The 19,275-nt window shown below is 51.7% G+C and overlaps 1 protein-coding gene across 4 annotated transcripts in view; it reads right to left on the bottom strand.

Moving 5' to 3' along the window:
- Positions 1 to 19,275, bottom strand: part of NHSL2 (NHS like 2) — a 175,729-nt gene that overhangs the window by 83,786 nt on the left and 72,668 nt on the right. The window contains exon 1 of one of the 4 annotated variants that reach the window (XM_059732672.1): positions 5,573 to 6,134. The exons of 2 other annotated variants lie outside the window; for them this stretch is intronic. In XM_059732672.1, coding sequence (XP_059588655.1) covers positions 5,573 to 5,636 — 64 coding nt within the window. In that variant the 5' untranslated portion in view covers positions 5,637 to 6,134. Of the gene's footprint in view, positions 1 to 5,572; positions 6,135 to 19,275 lie in introns of those variants that run through there. One more of the 4 variants, XM_059732673.1, reaches the window with a different exon arrangement.

The following is a 19,275-nucleotide window of genomic DNA, read 5'->3' as shown; positions in this document are numbered from 1 at the left end:
GGGGTGCTTTTCTCCCACGCTGAGCAGCAGTTTGTCCTGTGCTGCTGCTGCTGCTCAGCCCAGAATTGTGAGCGTGAGGTGCATGGGGTCAGGGCTCCGTGCGCTCATCCCTGCCTGTACTGTACTCCCTCTGCCCCCGCTTCCCCATTTTCCTCCTCACCTGCCAGCTGCTTTGCACCATGTGGCTCACCTACCCACACACACAGAGCTCCCCACAAACCCCACACCCACCCACCCATACCCCCGACACCCCTGCACACCCCACACAATATACAAGAGTAATACTGCATTTTGTGCTATTATGCAATCACTTCTACATAGACAGCACAAATGCACACAAATCAGGACAATTAAAAAAAATTAAAATATATTATTATAGGCATTTGATTTTTAGTATATAATTTGTTTTTTCCCCCGCTAAGGTGGCAAACCCTCTTCCCCAAAGGAGTACTCCTAGGGGCGGGGGAGGGACGTATGGTCACAAAGGTCAGTGGTTAGGGGTAGGACTTATGGTCCCAAGATGGCAACCAGGGGGCGGGGCTACCCATGCAGCCCTGGACAGCTTGTCAAAACTCGGTAAGCAGCCCTCCGCCCAAAATAATTGCCCACCCCTGCTATAAGGGATCTTCTGACAGGTCGTGTACCACCTACACACTTTACTCACTGCACCCATTCATAGCAAACTCTTTCTAAGGACCCTTCTTCATCATTCACACTTCAGAAATGTAGGGGGTCCCCCCGCTTTAGAAACTAATGACTAAGAATCCCCTTGCGATTCTTCCATCCTAAACTTATGGAAACGTCTAAGGAGGCCCACACATGTGCAGAAACTTCAGGCAGCTGGGCAAGAATTCTGGGTTTACAGGTCATCAGGCCCTATGGCTAATTTATGATCTTTCTTAGACACCGAGGGTGCACCAGGAAGTAGAGAATGAAGGGGAAAGGGACACTGTTTCCCACAATGGCTTTCCAGAACCTTTAAAGTATTGCTCTAACTTAGAAAACACCATCTTTTGTATTTATGTTTTTAAACATCTCATCATTCCCTGGCTGCAGCCAGCCATTACACTGGGGAAGAAGTTACTGGTATTTTAAACAAATGCAGCAATAGCAAAGACTCCTTCCTGTGCGGCCCTTCCTCCTAGGCAGACGCACATGCACCAAGCACAGCAAGCTGTTTGAGTACACTCTTGTGCATCTCCACCCAGTTAATAGATTCCAAATTTATGGCTTAGGGGTTAGGCTGCTGCTAGATCCCAAAACGGCTGGATTCTATGCTCAGTTCTGCTAGCATAACCCCAGTGACTACACAAGTGTAATTTTGACTCAGGGCCTGTTTTGCAGTCAAACAGCCAGCCCCATTTGCTTCTAGTTCAGTGCCCTCTAGCCTGCTCAGTGAAGACCTCTCAAAGCAGTGATCACTAGCCCAGAGATCCAGCCTCCATTAAATGGCATCATCACAGCCAAAGGCTCCATGCAACTCACCGACCCAGGACCAGAGTCTAAGGCAGGGGTGGGCAAAATGCAGCCTGGGGGCCATTCTATCCAGCCCGCGGGGCCCCTAAAAAATTTAGAAATTAATATTTATCTGCCCCGACTGCCTGTCATGTGACCCTCGATGGCTTGCCAAAACTCAGCAAGTGGCCCTCCACCCAAAATAATTGCCCACCTCTGGCCTTAAGGCCTCTACTAAAATCTGTGGGAGAGCCCCAGTCTCTATAAGTCTCTCTCATTTTGGGGACATCAAGACAGCTAAACATTTCCAGATAAACATTCTGGTATGGCGCCCAGTGTTTGGATGCTGAAATCTGATGCCAGTATCCCTGGAATCGGAAACCTGTGATGTGGCATGGGTGCCAGAACCTGCTGCCAGTGCACTTGAAGCACACTACCATCCCAGTGAACACTGTAATGCTGAGAATACAGGCACCACAGTGCAATACTAGTTGTTGCTGTTCTTTTTGTGACCTCATCAGTGACTGAGGGCAGATCTACACTACTGGATGTCACCAAAGTTAATTAACCACTAAAACAACATGAGAAAGCAAGCACAACCAATAATTCCCTGCACTTTATGACGGGGCGCAAAATGGGAGGTCACTTCTTAGCCACAGGGGCTGCATTTTGCCAGACTTCCAAAGACTTTGAGAGTGACTCCCACTGTAACATTGTTATGAGTAGTTACATAGCAACAGACCTGCTCACTGGAGCCCTTGGAAATCTGCAGTTGGTTGCCAGTCATTCTTTCCTCACAGGGACAAAGAAATTCCACATGGAGTCAGACCCCACGCTCAGCCAGACCTGTAGCTACCCCAGGCCATACTGGGTCAGACCAAGTGTTTGCTGTTGCCCCTAGGGTCAGAACCCAGACTAGCACAGTACCTTGCAGACAGTGCTCTGAGGCCCACTTTGCCAGCTGGCCCTGGCACTCTCTCCCCTTCTCTGTTGGAAGGGAGGCAGGTAAATGACAGGCTCCGTGGGAGCTGTGCAGAGTCTCTTAGACAGAACAGTCAGAACCAATCCATATTGGATAAGAACAAAGAGGCATTTAATTAAAGCACTGAGAGAACACAGGACACAGCACAGGCTGCCTGTATGAGCTCTCCTCTTCTCATGGAAGAGGCCAGCCCTGTCTGAGATCAGAAAAAGCATTTCCTAACAACCTCCCTCAGGAGTTACCCTGGGTAGTGATCAGCTGCAGGTCTGACTCACCAGCAATGCATCCTTCCCTGCTGCTCCAACATGGATCCTCTGCTCCCAGGGAGCTGGGTTACAGCTTTGCCCACACTGGTGGAGAAACCCCTCCTGGTAGGAGGAGACAGAGGGGGGAGCCACTTTCCACACCCCGACCAAAACTGCAGCCTCAAGTGCTCTTCCAGCCTACTGGAGGTGTCCTGTAGCAGCTGCCCCCCACCCTCCACTCAGACCTGGGGTGTTGCAATCATCCATCTTCTGCCTTCTCTAGTTCTGACTTGTCTGGGATCCCCCAAAAGCCTTGTTTCTCTCAGGGATATGTGGCAGCTAGGGGCTATCATTTTTCAGTGGCTTTTGCTCAGCAGGTAAGGCTCCAACTTGGGTTATAAGGTACTAAATCTGTCTAGCTCCTCAGGAATTTCTGAGTCATAAGAATCCCAAGACCCTCTTAGCACCAACAGGATGGGGAGATCTGAGGTTTTCTCCACTTCCAGTATGAGATAAGTTTGAAAGTTCTCCAGCAAATGTATTGTTACAACTGCTGAGGTAAAACTATCAATGTACATGCAGTGAGAGGAAGCAAGCATAATGCTGGGTGGAAAAGGTCCCCTACAAAAGGTCCCCCTTACAGGCCTGCCACAGGACACGGCTACACCTTAGACCTTCTTCCTGCTGGGCTTGATCAGACCACTGCCTTACCCAGTCCAGCACTGGCTCCTGGCCAATGGTTCAGAAGACAGCAACAAGAATACACCCCATCCCTGATCTATCAAACAATGTTGTTTGTGAAGGAGTTACTTTGTGACCCCATGAGTAACAAGGGAAGACCTTGGAACATGAGGTTTTATTTACTTATTCTGGTTCACTGTGGCAGTTGCTATCACCAGAGCCGTTAATCACCCAGAGCTTTTTCTTTGTCACCATTCACTCTGCCCACTAATTATTAAGCTGTAACAGCTACCTAGGCTCTATGGCAATTGCTCCTCAATTTTAACATAGCTTCTAATTAGTTTTCCTTGCAGGCCTTCTTAAAAGACCTCTTGTGACCTTGCTGTGCAGCAGCAGGGAAGGAAAAGCTGCTGCACTGAGGGGACATGACTTCCTAGGCATGGCGCATGGTTACTATTCTTAAGATGTCTGTAAAAGAAAGGACAGCATTTGGACAGTGGTAGCCTGGCTGAACTGAATGTGAAGGAATTTTGAGGTGCTAGGAAGAAACCTTGTAATGTTAGCCCAAGAACTGAGGAACCTGCATGATTTGAGTGTGCGCAGAGCTGGTCCTTCTGTCCCCCAGAGTCAGGATTCAGAATTCCCAAGTGTCAAGAGAAGCTACTAAACTGCAAAGGCCACCTCAGATAACTGAATGGACAGATCTTCCTCCTGTCTGAGTCTGTATAGCACATGAAGGTCTGGGCTAGACCATGTAAACTGAAGATGGACCACTCCTCTAATAAAATGCGCTGTTCTGTCACTGCTGAGGCTGGACGGAGTAGGGCTGGAAGGGACCTCCAGAGGTCACCTAGTCCAACCCCCTGCCTGAGGCAGGATCATCTCTATCCAAACCATCCTATACAATCCATAATCTAAACTTTTCACGAGATCACCATCAACTCTGACGCAACACAGACCTAACATCTTAACCTGGCACAGGTAAACCTAACATGCCCACATTCCCCCCCAATTACACAGCTGACTGTTAAACATGCTGCAGGGTGCTAGATTCAACCTCACAAGCCTCTACAAGAACTATACCCGATGCTCAGTGGAGAGAATGGACCCTACCCTTTCTGCTGGGGTTCACACTCATACTTCTGTGCTCAGACCAGTAGATGTAGAGATACAGACCCCAAAAATCACACTGTACATGCAACAAATCCCTGTGATGCTCTTTCCTGACAAATTGGGGGAGAAGGTCCTGTTCAGTTGGCTCCAAAACATACAGGAATGCCTCCTGGCCAGTAGCAGAGCACTTATCCTTAGCACTGCCCAGACACCAGAGGGCATGAGAAGTCAGTCACTCACTCATACAGACACAGTCATTACATCAGTGAGACATCAAGAGAAGCTTGGCTTCCAGATGCAAAAACACAGGCCTCCCTCCATCTTCCTGACCAACAAAGTAGGGCTAGTTAAGGGGAACAGAGGCTGAACACGCCACAGCAGTAGCATTCACACACAAACGCATGCACACATACCCTAGCAACCTGGATCCAAGGTAACACATTCTAGTCAAAGCGAAGACCTGTGGGTCTGCCACCAACTCGCCTTTCTCCACACCATGCCAACACCATGTGGCTACAGCAACAGGCTGTGTTGGGGAGGCATAATCCCAGCCCAGAGATGGCTAGACAGTCAGTGAGAACGGAAGGTCCCTGGGGAAGCTGGTAAATGCTGGGGTGAACTCAGCCACATTTAACTCCTGTTGCTATAGAGAACCCTGAGCACCTGCAGTTACTCAAACTGTCAGCCCCTCCTTGCAGCTAGGGCTCCCGGCTCGGGCAGGCAGCGCCCCCACCTGTCCCGCTGCGCAGCGACAACTTCTGGGCCGGCTTGGCCTGGGGAAAGGGTGCGAGTGTGACGGGGGAACCGCAGGCAGGAGCCTGGGGTCACGTCGAGCTGGGACAGGAGGGCACGCCACGGAGACGCCAGGCAGCTCCAACCACTGCCCAGGGGGCCCCGGCTGGGGGGGGCTGCCCTGGCTGGGCACCGCAGCCTGGAACTGCCCCCGCCACACACACACACACACACACGGGGAGGGGAGGGGAGGGGAGCACCCGGGGCCGAGCGTGCGCCAGCGCGGGGTGGACACACGGAGCCGGCGCTGGCCGCCCCGGGGCCGAGGTGAGGGTGAGGGTCCGGGTCCGCCCCCCGCCGGTACCTGTTGCTTCGCGCATCCTGCGGCGCCGCGGGCCCCGGGGCGCCTTGCGCTGGGAGTTGCCCATCCTCCGCGCCGGCGGCCGCTGCCCGCTGCTCACCGCGCCGCCGCCCCGCCGCGCCGCATCCCCCCGGCGCCAGCCTGGCCCGGCCTGCGGCTGCTGCTGCTGGCGGCTCCGCCGGGGCTAGCGCTGGAGGCGGCGGCGGGGGGCGCGGGGCGCGCTGCGCGGCGGGGCGCGGGGAGGGAGGGAGGGAGGGGGGAGGAAGAGGAGGAGGAGCGGCGCGGCCGGCCCGCATGCCGTCCTGCCCGGCCCAGGGCCCCGCCAGCCTCGGGGGAGCGCGGCCCCTGCGCGCCCGGCCGCCGCCTCTACATCGCGGGCCGGGAGCGGACCTGGCGGCGGGAGCCGCGGCCGCACGGGCAGCCGCCGCACTGCGCCCGCCCCGCGCCCATATCCGCGCCCCCGGGGGTGCTCGTCCTGGCCCCGGGATCCGCTCGCGGGGCGGGGGGAGCTACGCTACGGGGAGAAGCGGCTCCCGGGGGGGAAGGGGCTTGGCCAGCTAGAGGCAGGCCCAGCCCAGCCCCTGAGCCCCGGTCAAGGGCCTCCCGGGAAGAGCACGGGGACCGCAAGGGCCAGGGCGCCCAGTCCTCCACCTGGGAGCGTGTCAGGTCCCGTGCTAGGCCGCCAGGGTTGGGCTGAGGCCCGACTCAGGCCCCACTGCCTTGCTTCTCTCTTCTTGGGAACAGGGCGGGAGGTTGGAGCTTTGCTACCTGCCGAGTCTGCATCCACTGCCGGCTCCTCCCTGTAGCCGGTGCAGCCCAGCTGAGGGGTTGGATCTCTCGGCCCAGCTCATTGCGACTGCACAGCCGGAGGAGGAAGGCTCCCTTGGGCCCCGTGCTGGACTGCACCCCATGTTAATCTCCAACCTTACGAGGTGGTGTTAGTCCAGCCTGAGCAAGCTGAGAGCTGGACTCCTGAGTTCTGCCCCAGACATGTAGTGATCTTGGCCCAGTTGCTTGCAAGCCTGTGCCTCACTTTCTATCCTGATTCTATCCTGATTCAGCCTGATTTCCAAGCTTTAACACACATGCCTGGAAAGGAAGATGAGAACTGCCAGAGAGGGGGTGAGGCAAGGGTAGAGGCTATAGAGCAGCCACCCTGCAGCCTCCTGGGATCTTTTCTTTCTGGAGGAGCATGGGCTTCTCTCTGAGGAAGTCCTGCTTGGGTACTCATCTGTCCAGAGAAAAGTCAGGGCTGAGAAACACCAGGTTTAAAAACATCTCATTAAGGGGCAAGCTGTGGTCTGCCATTCTGTGGGTGATAAAAGGCAGCCCTCCCCCTCCTGTGAGTGAAAAATCAAAGCCCTTCTCCTCCTACTCCCAGGCTGTGACAGTTCCCCTCAGTGCAGGGGTGTCTGTAGGGGTACCTGTTTCTACTGTAACTGTGCAGTAGGTGTTGGGATGTTTTAATATGCTGGATGCAAGCATCACAAAATGCTAGAAATCCATGATTTGAAAGACTCAGAGATAGCCAAAATGCTAATGGTAGCAGGATGAAGTGTGGTGATGACCCACAGATGTGCTAATGTAGGAGAAAAAGTGGAAGGGGATTGATAGGCCAGAGTGTCAAGGAGGATGGCTCCAGGAATGAACAAAGAAAGTAAGGTGCTGTTTATTGGGGATTACATGATAAATCTGTGTGGAAGTTTGGACCGGTTCTGACCAGTTTCTAGAACTCAGAAAAATATGACGGAATGAGAAATCTAGGGGATGAGAGAGAGGCAGAAAAGACAGATTCTTTGCCAGCATGAGCTGATCTGCTGGAGCCAGGCAGCATAGGGCAGCTAGGGTCTCCTTTGCTTGCCCAGTTTTGTGTTCTGATCAAGTGCTTGTAACTGTAATCACTGTGTGGGTGTGGTCATTAATAAGTATTGTAACACTGTTATCTAATGTACAGTTAGTATTCTGTTAACAGTATTTTAGAACATTTTTTAAGTGTACAATTGCTACTGGCCTTTGGATTTAATAAGGGCATTTTAGCTGGATCATTATAATTTCAAGACTCTTGGTGCCCAACGGTATGTGGATGAGGAGTGCTATGTGGTGTGGGGAGGCAGCAATTCATTTCAGGTGAAACTTCCTTCAATATTATCCCCACCAGGAAATGTCCAGGATGTCCCTGTAGAAGCAAGTACCTATGACTGCCAGAACTCAAAGCATCATGCCCCATGGGCTCCCAGTGCTGGGGTCAGAGCCCTGGCAACAGATCCATGAAACATATGGAACACATTCAAAGGATGCAGGCTGGCTGTGCCAAGAGGCTCCCATTCAGCCTGCCCAAAGGCACTGAGGCTGCCCAGCCAATGGCATCAGTTGTTTGTGCCACAGGGTAGCAGGACAGACACATATCCCAATAGGTCAGGAAATCGCACCAAAATTAAACATTCAGCATATTCCTGGTGAGGAGATGGCAGCCTGTGCAGATCACTACACAGAGGAAGTACGTGGAGCAGTCAGTCTTAGCGTGCTGAGCTTCCTACCTGGGTACACCTCAGGCAGATAGGTTCAAGGATTACCCACTGAGCTAGGAGCAAAACCCAGGAGAACTTCTACCCTGACACCCCAAAATGGTCTTGCCTCTCTGGGGGAATACAGTTTGTCTGACACTGGTATTTGATGGTAGTCTCCACAACCTGGCCTCATGGCTAGGCACACACCCACATTGGGAAAATGATGAAGCCCACACAAACTTCTGTGGACTTAAATCTTCCTGGAATATAAGATCCTGTCCCCCCTTTTCACATATGCTAAAACTCATTGGATCTGCTTAGATATTTAAAGGGAAGAAAAAAAAGTATAATTCTTTTCAGGTAGGTGGTAGAGCAGCAGATAAGAGTGAGTGATCTGAACATGTTATGGCCTCCCAGGCAGCTAGGCAAATGACAAGGCTCTTTACAGCCCATAGTGCTTGGGGTTTAGTTTTCCACATTGAACTCTGCTGACCATTCCAAATGGTGAAGCATTTTGTGCATCACTTAGGCACCAAGTCTCAGCATCTGTGTAATGAAAGAAAGAACCAGAAAGCACTAGGAGGTTGTTATGGAAACAGGCACAAATTGGATCAGTACTTAGCGGCACTTGGCAAAAGAAATGTCCTCTCTGACTGACGTGGATGCAGGTGGGTGCGCCTGCTGCAGCTGTGCATAGGCACTTGGTGCCCAGCTGTGGGCAGGGCTGTCCCTGCCACAGAAGTGCTGCACCAGTCCACTGCACATATGAAACACTTCAGTGCATTGACTCAGTTAGATTTAAAGAGAATTAAAAGTCAGGGGGAAATTCCACGCTTCGGGGAAGAAGCCCAGCACCAGGCTTAAGCTCCCCGCCCATCTCTCTTAACCCTTCAGGGTTTGTGAATGATCAGACCTTGGTGAAAGAAGCATTTCCTTGGAGGACTTTACCTGGCCATGACTAGATGAAGAGGAAGGGTGCCTTTGCTTCTACCACACAGGATCTTAAGAGCAGCACTCTGCACAGAACAGAACAATCCTTGTTGGCTGCATGTTTCAATTTCTGGGCTGGAGATGCTGAGTCTCTGTGGGCACAGCAGGGTACATTTGTGCCCTGAGGACTAAAAACTGATTCCTCATTAGAACCTCTGGCTTGCTCCTGATTTCTGCAGTGTCTTCAGGAGGACACATAGTTGAGATGAGTCTGGAATAGTTCACTTTTAACAGCAACCTGGGAAATACTTCCTCCTACTTCTCTCCAGTATAAGAAGCAGGCAGGCAACTCTGGACCAGCCTGCAGCAGCCTGGGGAGGCTCTTTCCCTGCTGAAAAAGCCTCTCTAGATGGCGTTGCTGTGGCTTCCTATTTTATTGTCTCTCAGTGACTTTTGATCAGATGTGCTCAAATTACAAAGGCAAGTCCTCCCTGGGCAGACAGCTGAGCTGGCTAACTGAGTCTCAAACACCATCCCTGGCAATAAAAACATTATTTAATCCAGACTCTGTCTTGTATAGCACTGAGCCTCCTTGCCCTCACTGCTGCCTGATCCTGGTAGATACAACCCTTCAGGGCATTCCAGCCACATGCTATTGCTTGTCTTAGACAAGCTCCTGAGCCCCTCCGACCATGTAACTCAGAGATCACAGAGTGGAAATGGCTCTGAGCCCAGTCCTCCTCACTACTCCCTGTGCCTGGGGGTGCCTCCAAATGGTGAGATGCATTCCACCTGTGTGAGAATTCAAGTGACACAATGCATGGGCAAAACACAAGCCCAGGAAGGTGCTTACCTATGTCACACTTTGGCTACAAGCTTTGGTAAACAGATGCTCCTCACCCTATGACCTAAACCACACAATCCATTTTTTTATGGAGCAAGAGGAGAAGGATTCTCTAAAGGTCCCATAGCCAATTCCAGGCAAACAGCCTAGGGACTGGCAGCAAAGCTCCTACAAAGTGTCCTCTGTTGCAAGACAAGAGCCTGGATCCAAATTCTAGATAGCTGTTTGGGAGACAGGAGATGTGCTCTAATCTCAGTTCTTCCAGGGACTCTTAGCCATAGCTGCATCACTCCGTCTTTCTGGACCTGCTTCCTATTTCTGCAAGAAGATTACACAGAATGGTTCCTTGGGACTGTGGCTCTGTTGGTGCTTGGAAAGTGGCTGAGGGTCCCTAGTAGGGAGGTGAGGTTAACTCCATATACACCTGGGTCCTAGAGGCAGCAGGGAGAACATGGGCTTGTGTTTGGCAGAGAGAGTCCACTCCACCACCACCTTCATGCTGAGCTCCAGAGTGTAGCCAGACCCAGTAATACATCAGTATTTACTAGGACTGTCATCAGTATTTGCTAGGGCTGTGCGAAACAGCTATGTTTTGTTTCAGTTTCAGATTCAGCTGTTTCAGAGGACAGTGATTCATTTTGGTGTTTCGGATCACCGTGCCATTTTGATTTGGCTGAATCTATTTTGGAGTTTCGACACTACTTTGGTGATTTAGCCATAGGCTATAATAGGCCTATAATTTTGTCATTTCTTGCCTGATTCAGATGAAAACAGCAGAGATGGTAGCCCAGGGTATGAAGCCTGCCAAGTTTTAAAGAGATACGTGCACAGGTTTGTATGAAACTGCACCTCAAACTGTTCAAAGCAAAACTCGTGATATGTGATTTTGTGTGTGTGTTAAGGCGCAGTGGGATGAAACCAGCAGGGATAGTAGCCTGTAACAGGGGGCCTTTCTGGTGCTGGTTAGATCTCTACCCACCCACCTGTTTCTGGGCCAACCGTCTGTCCCTCTTTTACCTGCCATGCCTTGATGGAAAACCGATTTAGATGTTTCCCAGGCAGGAGGCTGCCCATTTAGGTGTCTTGGAGTGACATCCATTCCACAGCTCCATACCTCCCTATACTGTGGCCCATGCCGCGCAGATTGCATCCTTCACCCACTCCAGCTGTGGTCCACTCTCTGGGATCTTTGGCTCCCCCTTAGGCCCTGGCCTCACTTTCAGGCCAGTCAAATCCCAAACCTCTTCATCTGGGCATTCCTCGCGGTGGGCCCCTGGCCCTTTGACCCTGCTTTGGGTCCTGGCCCCAGCATGGATTAGTCGAGGGTTCCTCTGATGTCTTTTATTAGGCCAGCCAAATAGTTGGAGAAATATATCTTAGCAAGCTTTCGAGTTTAAAAACCCTTCGTCAGGCTAAGGAAGCACCTGCAGTTGGTGTGCGTGTGCTCTTCCTGGGTGGAATGAATAGTGAAGAAACCAGAGGTTGGTATGCGTGCAAGAAAGCCAGTCAGGGAAAATGTAAATTGAGGTGTCAGGGGGTCACAGACAGACTGGGGGGGGGGGGAAGGAAGGGGTGTAGAAGGTAAAAGTGGAGAGGTACCAGGGGAGTCAGATGTCAGGCAGGTTATATATAGTGTGTCATAAATCCAATGTCTATACTGAGTCCATGAGTTTTTGTATCCAGGAGGTTGATGAAGTCAAGTTCATAGGCTTGGTCTGTGAAAAGTGGGTTGTATATTCAAACAAGCACTGAACCTCGCTAACCTCGTCACCAGAAGCAACCTTCCTACAGCCCAAAACACACTGAATGGATCCAGATCATGTGATAACAAGAAATGCAAAACCTGCCAACATATCTCCAGTACCCCCACAATTACTACACCCCACAACAGAACCATCACCACTCATGGATCTTGCAGCTGCACCTCCAAAAATGTTCTATATCTCATCCAGTGCACCAAATGCCCTGATGGAAAATACGTAGGAGACACCAAGCAACAACTGCACACCAGAATGAATGCACACTGGAAATCTGTTACAGACAAGAATACACTACTACCTGGCACATTTCTCACAAGAAAGCAACTCTGTCTCCACCCTCTCAGGCCTGATCCTCAAAGTGAATTTACAAATCATTTTTCACAGACAAGCCTTTGAACTTCACTTCATTTGGCTGTGGCTTGCCCAGTAGGTCAAGGGGTTACAGAGCAGCAGCTCCATGTCCTCGGCAAGATAGGTAATCACCAAGGCCTCAACGCTACCTGTCCAATGCTGGGGTCTGGTGCTTCTGGACCCCAGCATGGAAGCTATGCCCTTGGACCACACTGGCAGTGCTTGTGGTGGAGGAGACTGGCTGGTGGATGGAGTGCTGGCATGGGACAGTGGTTCCCCCTCTTTCACATCCCCCTGCCTCTGCCCTTCTGCCACTCTGACTGCCCACCAGCACCTCTGTCCAATGATCCAGGGTTTTGCTGGCACACACGCTCCCCTTCACCCTTGCATTGCATGTGGCCACCAGCATGTGGACTGTATTGGACCACAATGGATCCAGCTGTTTCTTGATGCCGCCCTTCACCTGCTTCACCAGTGCCTGTACCTCTGGTGACAGCGGCTTGCCCCAGCAAGGAATATCAATCCCCTGGAGCTTCTCCATTTGTTTCTGAAGCTCCCTCACTGTGGTGATCGCCTGGCTAAGAAGGGCATTGCTAGTGCTGAGGCTCTCGGTGGCCTCGAGGAATGGCTTGAGGACCACCAAGATCTGGGAGATGGTATCCCACACTGTTTTAAGGGGGTTGCTGATCCCAATCTCCTCAAGCAAGGCCATCTCATGGATGGCCTTTCTGTTGCTCAACCAGCCTTTTGAGCATCAGATATATGGAGTTCCACTGAGTCTCCACATCCTGCATGATTTTGTGCTGTGGGATGTTCAGCTCTGCTTGTTTATCTCACAGCATCTTGCCCCACTTGATGCATGCTGTGGTGAAAGTAGCCTGCCATCTTCCTGCATTTTGAAAGGAGCTGGCTGGTTGTGATGGTGCCCTTACCAGGAGCCCTGTCCCCCTCCAAGGCGACCCTTGCTATGAGGTGGAACTTGTGTGCCACACAGTGGATGCCAACAAAGTTGGCATCATGCACCACTTTGACCATATTGGCCCCATTGTTGGTGACCATGAATCCACAGGTGAGCTCGTCCTGCCCAATGAGCCACCCCTACACCATGCAGTTCATGGCCCCCCATGATCTTTGTTGCTATGTGGGACTCATCCATCACCTCCGCTTGAAGGAGAGCCCACTGATGGCCTGACTGATGGCACCAGTGCCCTGTGAGGGAGAGATATGCATGATCTCCATCGTGGCTGCTCGAGATGACTGAGGTGAAGTGTAAGGCCACCTGCGGACCTGCCTCGAGCAGCTCCTTCCTCAAGTACTCCCTGCATACCTTATACAGGGAGGGCACCACTGTCCTTCTGAAGGTGGTGCGTGCAGGCATGTGGTATAATGGGGCCACGAGTGCCATGAGCCGCCTGAACCCTGGCCACTCAACTAAGGAGAAGGGCTGACCATCTAGAGCAAATATATCCCCGATGCTCTGGATGGCCTTGCTTGCTTTGGGAACATGCCCCCCACTTTGTCCCCGACTTTCCCCCACTGGTCTAGGGTGGCCTGCCTCTGCTTCTGGGGGGCGGGGGCTTTGGAGTGAGAGGGGGACTTCCCTTTGGGCACGCTCCCACTGGTGCCAGGCTGAGGAAGAGTGAGGGCAAGGGGGTGGTGCCTCCTGATATGCATCAGCATCCCCGTGGTGCTGAGGTGTTTCTTGTTCTTGCCCCGGCTGGTCTTGCATCAGCAGTGCAGGCAGATAGCATACTTTGGATCATCTGCCACCTCAAAATGATCCCACACCACACTAACCCCTCGCTTCTGGGGTGCGGGTGGGGATCCTGCCTTATCCCCCTCCTCAGCAGGCAGAGGCACAACAACAGGAGGAGCTGACTCAGCTGAGCCACTTGCCTCCACAATCTCAACCTCCTCCGAAGTGCCTTCCAGAGAAGGAGACCTGGTTCTAGGGGAGCTTTGAGGGGTGTGGAGCACAAACTCAGATTCCCCCTCCTTCCCCAGAATTTCCCTGGCTATGGCACTGAGTTCGCCTTGTTCCAGATTCAGCTCCTCCTCTAGCACTGGGAGGCTCACACTGGGAACTGAAATTGAGGTGAAGGAGACTGTCATGCTGTTAGTGCTGGGGTTATTATCATTGCTGGTGTTAGTAGAGGTGGGGCAGGTGCAGACACTGCTCCCACCTCCTTGCTGCCACTAGCAGCAGAAGCCTTATGGCTGCTAGGGAAGAGGATGCATCTAAGTTTGTAGGGGAGCGGTGGAGGTGAAACTTGCAGCTCTCCCCCTACCCTTTCTGGCCCCCTCTCACTCCCCTGCCAGAAGATCTGGCATCTGCCTTTCCAGCACACTTCATAATGTTTGCTGTGCTGGAAAATGGCTGTGTGTGTGTAATATATCTTATATCTGCGTGCACCCACTATGCATCGCCCCTGCTGTGATTAACATAGGTATAATGCCCTGGGCCACACCCAAATGCTAGCTCAGGCCAATGCTTAATGCCCCTTTCTCCTGGAGGCAGTGGCTCTACAAGACCAGTAGGGAGAATGATAAGCCAAGAGCAGTTGAGAGAGGGAAGGTGTCAAACTCTGCATGTCACTATGCACAGAATTTCCTCAGCTACCTAACATCTACCCTGCCTTGGCAATGGGGGAAGTAGCATCTTTGAAGAAGTCATAAACACAGTGGATAAACAGATTTTTTTGGCCAAGCAGTTTAGTTAAAAAATAATAAGTAGTGATTAAAATGAGCTCATTCCAAGAACAATGGGCTGGGGCGTGAACCAAGTACTGGAGAGAAAGGAACCTGGAGAGCAACATTCAACACATGTTCCTGAAAGGGAAAGGGCTGCTTCCAGAGAGCTCCCAGGGCCCTTGGGGCCAAGGTTCACATAGGAATACAGACACGGTAATGTAGACTGTTGAATGATGGCTGAGATGTGCGTCCCCCCAGGGACACACACTGTGTGCAGTGTAACAAGACACTGTGTTCAGTCTATTGGGGTCACCACAAAGTATCTGCTCCTGCTGCCAGACAGATTCAGAGCTGCAAGCCCCACAAAATATCTGGGGAGCTGTGTGGCAACAAGACCATGTCCCATGCCTGCCAGTGCCCCTCTTCTTGATAGCTGTTCTCTGCTTCCCACTCAGAGCCCTCCCTCCCAGTGTTGTGGCCCCATCCTCAATCAGATCCCACCTTTACAGCACTGCACCCCTGAATCCACCCCCCATCCTACTGGCTGCATTCTGCCACACTACCCACAGAGCAGGTCTTCCTCAAGGCTATGTTCGACTCTTCCCACCTCCTTCAGGGCTAAGCCAGCCTATGCCCACCTCAGCCCTCATGCTCTGTCATGGAGGAGGAAAAGGAAGCAGAAGGAAGGGAAGGGTCTTGCCCAGGATCAGAACACAAATCCACAGCAGAACTTTCACATGAACTCAGGGTTCCTTCTGCTCTGGTGTAGCCCCACCCTGACCTCCCACCCCCCATTTCTTGACAGGGACCTCCATGTGCAGCAAGAATGCACTCCAGACAGAGATGTCCACCCACCCTTTACATCAGGGAGCAGGCTTAGAGCTGACTCAATGTTGCGTGCCAACACAGAGGCTGTGATGCCACCTTGTGTTCCCTGCATTCTGGGACATCACCCACCTCTAATGAGAACCTGAGCCCTGAGGGACCCCAGGCCACCAGACTTGGCAATAAGCAAGCTACAAGGCACACTGAGCAGTAATGGGAGTGTGCAGTCTGCAATTTGAGCAGATTCCTTCCAGGGAGCTGCAGCTGCGCCCAAGTAGCCTAATTAGTGTGCCTCAGGAATGGCCCTGGCTCACTCTGATCAGAGTATGGCAAGAGAAAGCTTAGGAACCTGGTGTACATGAGAGCACTGCATGGGCAGAGCATTCCCTGCTCTGCCCCACAATGTGTCCAGAAGTGCTGCCAGGCCAGCTCATAGCCCCCACTCTACTCTGGGTTCCCCTCATCACAGCTCTGCTGACACCCCACAATCCTGACTACATCTCTGAGCAGTCTGAGGTCTCATTTGAGTGGAGAACTCTAAATATGCCAAATGGCAGTTTGGGTAAGCAACAGGGATGTCACTCCCCCCAGACTGCTAACTCATTTTATCTGTGATCTGAGACAGCTTGAGCTTGTGGGAAACCCCTTCTCCACTGGCTTTGCCTCTCACCCCAGCACCATTCCTGTTTTAAGCATCTCTGGAGGAACTGGCAAACTGCAGCTCTTACTGATTTGTTTTGGTTTTTACTACACAACAAGATCCAAGCAAGAGGAGAAAAGCATGGCTACAGGCTCGGGCCATCCCAGCACCAGAGTAACTAACTCATCATCACCCAACAATGAGTTCATGATATGGGAAATGTCTGACAGCAGTGTGGGAGTGATGGCATGGCCCCAAGTCTGTTTCCTGCCTATGCAGCTCCTGACCCAGCTGACATGGGTAGTGGGATTCCACTATTACCGTTAACAAGGATCCACACTATGGCAGTGCCCAAAGGTCCCAGTCAGAATCACTGTGCAAATATAAAGGGACTGGCCCTGCCCCAACTTGCTTGTGGTTTTGCCCTCTGGACTTCATGCCAGGAGGAGCTGGGGTTGGAACTTCCACCCTCTGTACCTCTGACTGGGACCACATGACCATGCTGATCATGTGCATGTCTGGTTTGTTTCTGAGCCATGACTGGAGCTTCCTGAAAGCTTGTTTTCCAGGTGATGCAGTTCTTTGCAGGCCCACCGTGCAGTTATCCCACTACTTATCTGACATGAAGGGAATGAAAAGAGCTTACAACAGCCCAGCCCAGACCTCAGGTCCTTCTTGTCCTGTCTGCACAAGCACTATCAGCTCACAGTATGCTATCAGCTTCCCATACCATGAAGACTAATTCTGGAACTGGTGTTTTCCCAGAACTTTTGAAATGGCAGAGCCTCCACTATCTGTGCCAACATGCAGCCAGCCACTGCCACTCAGTTTCCTGTTCTCCCCAGTGTGCCAGAGAAAATGCACACTGTGCTTTCTTGTGTAGACTTTATTGATGCTCTCTACATTTCAAAAAGAAGTTACTCACACTTGTGTCTAAAGAAGGCTGATGCCATCATCCTAGAGGCTAGGGATCATGAACACCTTGGAGTGTAAGGTTATTGAGTTCCTGTCATCTGTACGCTAGCTAATGTCCCTGGAGATGCCATCCATATCTGTGCCATTGAGGGATGGGTAAGACTAGGTGCAAGCTGAGCTGTTACTTTCTGTTATCTCATGTTGCTAATAACCCCATGTCTGACATAACCATTCAGCTGAATCTGCCTCTTGCCTGGGAAAAATGAATATACCGTGAAATCAAACACGCAATAAAATAATTATGAAGCCAGACGACCACCACTTACCAGAACATAATCACTAGTTAGGCTGTGATTTATGGGCCTGTCATGGGATAAGCAGCACTGGCAGCCACAGAACTGTGTTGTATTTACAGATTTGTCAGGGGTGTGGGCGTGGGATAGACCACAGCCAGCTGTTGCAAGGAGCAAAGCTAATTGGAATCTCAGCTCATTTTGATGGCAGTGACAGCTGCTCCAGCTTGTTTTACCCACAGGCTTTGCAGCATGGTGATGAAGGCTGGCACTGGGAATGGCAACGTGAATCACAAGGAACTCACGTTTCTATGGGCCACACAATAAACAGTCACCCAGGGTACTCCCCAAAGATTTCTACCCACTGCATTTGATGGTGCTTTGTTCCTCAGGTGACCCTCTTCCAGCACTGAAATCCCAGGCAAGGTGAAGAAAGCAGGACTTTTTTTGCAACTGTGATAACACACTCAAAACCCCAGAGAGCACAGAGAAAGAGGCACAGCCAGGGCAAGCCCCGCATGATGCCAATGGGTGTCTGCCCTGACTAGAGGGCAGAAGTTAGACCCTGTGACTTGGGTGTCAAGATAAGGCCAGAGCATGTCACTTCTGGATGTGGTGTTAGTGCCTGAGCCCCCCAAATTCATTTAACACAAAGATCAGAGCATGCACAGGGCCCCTGAAACTTTCCCTGCAGCAATGAAATATAGGAACATACTGAATGCTTGGTGGAAACCCAGTTCAACTCAAAGGCCCAAAGGCCCAAATGATGAGCATCTGGAAACATGGGGGACACCTGCCAGGAGTTAGCGTTGCACTCCAGGACTGCAGGGGAAGAGAAGCAGGATCTCCATGTGACTGAGTAGTGTCCCCTCTTGGGAGAGATGATACAGAAAGAGGTCCCTCCCCACCCCACCACCCAGAAAAGAATATGGGGCGGGGGGGGGAGAGGGGAGGCGAGGGTGCACCCAGGACATAGTTGGCCCTATAGTCCCACAGAGTTCCTGAGTTCTTCCTTGCAGAGCTATGTGTGCAAAGTCACAGTATTACTTTGTTATTGGCTGAAGGCTGCCAGGAGGTGCCAGAAGAATTTATTATATTGAAAGGTCCATTGGAACACAGACCTCCTCCACTTCCCAACTTGGAAGTGCTGTCTACTGGCTGGACTGGGGGCCTGGAACTCAGGACCTAGTTTCCATTCCCCGCACTGCTGAGGACTTTTCCTTGATCTTGGGCAAGTACTTGGAGTCACCTCTGTAGAATGGGAATATTGACACTGAGCCCCTGCAGTGAAATCAGTGGAGTACATACTGGGCATTGGCATGAGGCTGTCCCCAGGGAGGCATGTGGCCTTGGGGGGCGCTCTCACAAACCACATGCATGGGCCACCACCTGCCTTGCCCAACACAGCCACAGAATGGACAAGATGCAATGTGCTCCACCTCAGGAATAAAAACCCACATCACACTTATAGGCTTGGCTATGCTACACTTGCTAACACCGTGATTGAAAGAAACCTGGGGGTCATGATTGACCACAAGATGAATATGAGCCACCGATGCGATACCACAGCTGGCAAAGCGAACAAAACTCTGGCTTGCATCTACCGATGCATCTCGAGTAAGACCCCGGATGTCATACTCCCAATGCACTCAGCCTTGATGAGGCCGCAGCTGGAGTACTGCATCCAATTCTGGGCTCCACAATTTAGGAAGGACGTGGAAAAGCTTCGAAGAGTCCAGAGGAGAGCCACACGCATGATCAGAGGGCATGAGAACAGGCCTTATGAAGAGAGGCTGTGAGCTACGGGACTCTTCAGCCTGGAGAAGCGCAGGCTCAGGAGTGACTTGGTGGCAGCCTATAAGTACATAAGGGGAGTCCATCAGGATCTGGAGGAACACTTGTTCACCAGAGCACTCCAGGGGATGACAAGGTCCAACAGTCACAAACTCC

This window comes from Alligator mississippiensis, chromosome 8, assembly GCF_030867095.1.
Source record: "Alligator mississippiensis isolate rAllMis1 chromosome 8, rAllMis1, whole genome shotgun sequence".
NCBI classification, from domain to species: domain Eukaryota; kingdom Metazoa; phylum Chordata; order Crocodylia; family Alligatoridae; genus Alligator; species Alligator mississippiensis.
The sequence above is the reverse complement of the archived record's forward strand: the minus strand, read 5'-3'. Positions and strand labels throughout refer to the sequence as shown.